A 3300-nucleotide genomic window follows, 5' to 3' on the forward strand; every position below is an offset into this window, starting at 1 on the left:
CCTCCTCTATATTTCCCTTTGCCTTTTCAATTACTCATCGGCAAAATCCAAATCGACGTAATACTCGGCGGGATCATCGTCTCCTTCTTCTTCCTGTACGTCGTCGTCAACATGTTGGCGGGCCGTAACAGCAAACTAGAGCTGCACAGGTGCGGCATGTGGTTAGCAACCGGAAAAAGGGAGAAGAGTATGTGGGTGCCCAGTTCATTTTTTTTTTGGGTAAAATGGGGCAGAAGGCCTGGAAAGAAAGAAAAATGAAAAAAAAAAAAGGTTCTATTAGGGCAATATAGGTCCCTTAAATGTCTATTGCAGGGCAAAAGACGCCTATTAGGGGCAATAGACGTTTTGAATTGATGTAATCTCCTCCTTTTTTTCTTTGATCAAAGTTTTATTTGTCTAAATTTATGAAGATTAGTTCCCATTCTGGAGATTGAAAGTCCTATTGGAGGGCAATAGACGTCTATTGGGGGGCAATACATGGCTGATAGACGTCTATTAGGGGGGTAGTAGACCTCTATTGCCCCTCTATTGGGGGGCAATAGATGTCTATTCGGGGCAATAAATCTTTCCGGTGAGGTTTTTAGAAAACTCCAGTGGGCGGTGGCCGATGACAGGAATCCGGCGAAAGTTGGCCGGGTTCCTGCGGTCGGTGACCGGATTTCGACGGCTGGTGACCGGACTCCGGCGAAGTCTCCTATGGTTTCTCTCTCTTCCACTCTCTGTCTCTGTCTCTGTCTCTCTCTAAGTAACAAAGTGGTGAGGGTTAAATGGTATTAAAAAAAATAAAAGACAAAAAAAAAAATCTTAATTGGGTATTAGGGAAGACCTCCTTAGAGTGTTTTGGGTAAGAGGGAGTAAGTGGAAAAAAATCTTTAGAAATGGGTTAAATGGACAAAAAGCCAAAAAAAAAAAAAAAAGCCACCATGTTTGGACTACACAATGAGGAGTGTTGAAGGATATTCAATTTATATGTGCCTAACCAAAATATGATTACTTTCAATTTTATCATAGGAGAAGATTATTCTAGATTCATAGTCTTTATTAGAATAGGATTGCTTGTATATGCACTTGTATTCTCTATATATAGAGGCTCTTATTATCAATGACAGATACAACTATCCTCCCAATTCTCTCTCTGCATCCTTTATTCTAAAACACTTAATAATAATTTAATTTTACATAGGAAACCTCTAATTGTAGGGATCAAGAGGAGAATGGTATGGGGACAAGACGAAGATGAGCTTTCTTATGGACAGCAAGTCCATAAACTTCACTCATGTCTACGGCCTCAGCCAATATAGTATCACTAGGCAATTTCCAATCAAACCAATACAAAAGATTGGCAACCTCATATTCCATTGTAGCCATTGCAAATGCCTGTCCGGGACATTGTCTTCTCCCACCACCAAACGGGATAAATTGGAAGTCCTGACCATTGAAGTCAATCGAGTTTTCCTCAAATCGATCCGGGAGGAACTCTTCTGGCTTGTCCCAGAACTTGGGGTCCCTTTGGATTGCAAATGCATTGATGAGTACTCTTGTTTTTGCTGGGATATAGTAACCTCCCAGTGTAACACCTTCAATTGTTTCTCGCGGAAGTAAAAGAGGAGCTATAGGATGGAGCCTCAGAGTTTCTTTGATGACACATTTCAAGAAGTCCATTCGATTGATATCATCCACATCTACCTTTGCCTTTTGTCCCACCACTCTTCTTACCTCTTGTTGGACTTTTTCCATCACATTTGGATTTCTGACAAGCTCTGCCATTAACCATTCCAAAGCTGATGATGTTGAATCACTTCCCGCAATAAACATGTCCTAGAATGATTTAAGAAATATATTCAGTCATATGGATTGAAGTAGAAATACATACAGATAGATAGATATAGAGAGAAATTACTTGTAGGATTGCTTTTAAGTTATCTTGAGTGAGATTCAAGTAAAGTGCATCATCCTTTCCATATTTGAGAAGAATATCCACAAAATCTCTTGTTTTGAGTTTACATTCTCCCTTTGTAGCCTTGCGTTCTTCAATCAACTGATCAAAGAATCCATCTAATTCGGCAGAAGTTGCTTTCAAGCGTGCAATGAATCCTCTAAGATTGTCAATCCATCTCAAACTAGGGAAGAAATCTCCGACACTAAAAGACATTATTTGATCCGTCAACCTTCTTGATGCCTCTCCAAACCAATTATCATTTTCCTCTACAAACCTTTTTCCAATAACACACCTAGAAAGTATGTTGTTGGAGGTTTTCATCAGCATGGCACTTAGATCAATAGGAGACTCACTGAGGCACTCTTTGCTTATCGTCTTGACCAATTCTGAAATTTCTTCTTCCCTTACATACAGAAATTCTTGCACTCTTTTTAGGGTCAGAAGTTCAACAACACAGAGTTTACGAACTTTTCTCCAGTACTCTCCATAAGGAGAAAACCCTATGTCTTTGCATCCATAGAGTAATATATTTGTAGCTGTAAAATTGGGACGGCTACAACAAACACTGTCATGAGTCTTCATTATTTCTTTGGCCATGTCTGCCGATGAAACTACTAGTGTCAAAGATTGGCCCAAGTGCAATAACATTAGAGGGCCATACTTCTTTGAGAGGGTATGAAGAGAACGGTGTGGCAGTGTACCTAGTTGGTGGAGGTTTCCGATTATGGGTAACCTTGTTGGGGATGGCGGTGATTTTAGTTTCTCACCTGATCTAAAAATTGAAAATAACATGAAAATAGTAAGCAAGAGAACAAAAAGCAGGAAAAGATTGGAGAGAGTGCTCATATTTAGCTCCTTAAGCAAGTTAGTAACAAGAGCCATTGTCACAATATAGCTAGAATCCTAGAAGAGTTTTGTAGTATGTAAACAATTATTCATGCAAAATTTATACATAGACAAGTTAGGCAAAACAAAAGTTGATTACGTGTCCCATTGCACGTTCATATCCTCTTTTTTTTTTTTGGTAATGAATTAGATCTCTTTTATAAATCGTACGGTACAGTTATTGTCACCCTACCATTTTCTTTGTTCACTTAGCCTATTTGCTCATTACACCTTACATTTTCATTTCTACTAAATTTACTTATCTAACCCATTTCTCTGTCCATAAATATACTTATATAAAAATATTAAAAAAAAACATTATTAAGCTCACAATGAAGTGGAATCTCTTCTGGCTTCTCTTTACTGTACCTCCTCCAAATGTGGTGGAGCTTATACCCCTTGATTGTAATGACTCGTAAAGTCAATGAAACCTCTTTCATTTCCCTAAAAAAAAAAAAATGGTTACGTATATAGTT

The 3300-nt window shown here is 38.5% G+C and overlaps 1 protein-coding gene across 1 annotated transcript; it reads right to left on the bottom strand.

Annotated features, from left to right (window-relative positions):
• Window positions 1-1126: 1126 nt before the first annotated feature.
• On the bottom strand, window positions 1127-2845 carry LOC112191365 (cytochrome P450 71A1). The gene is made up of 2 exons (XM_024330690.2): window positions 1901-2845; window positions 1127-1818 (listed from the first exon to the last, which is right to left on the bottom strand). The coding sequence occupies exons 1-2, from the start codon at window positions 2819-2821 to the stop codon at window positions 1204-1206; spliced, it is 1536 nt and encodes a 511-aa protein (XP_024186458.2). The 5' UTR covers window positions 2822-2845; the 3' UTR covers window positions 1127-1203.
• Window positions 2846-3300: the final 455 nt, after the last annotated feature.

Source organism: Rosa chinensis, chromosome 1, assembly GCF_002994745.2.
Source record: "Rosa chinensis cultivar Old Blush chromosome 1, RchiOBHm-V2, whole genome shotgun sequence".
Classification (NCBI taxonomy): Eukaryota; Viridiplantae; Streptophyta; class Magnoliopsida; order Rosales; family Rosaceae; genus Rosa; species Rosa chinensis.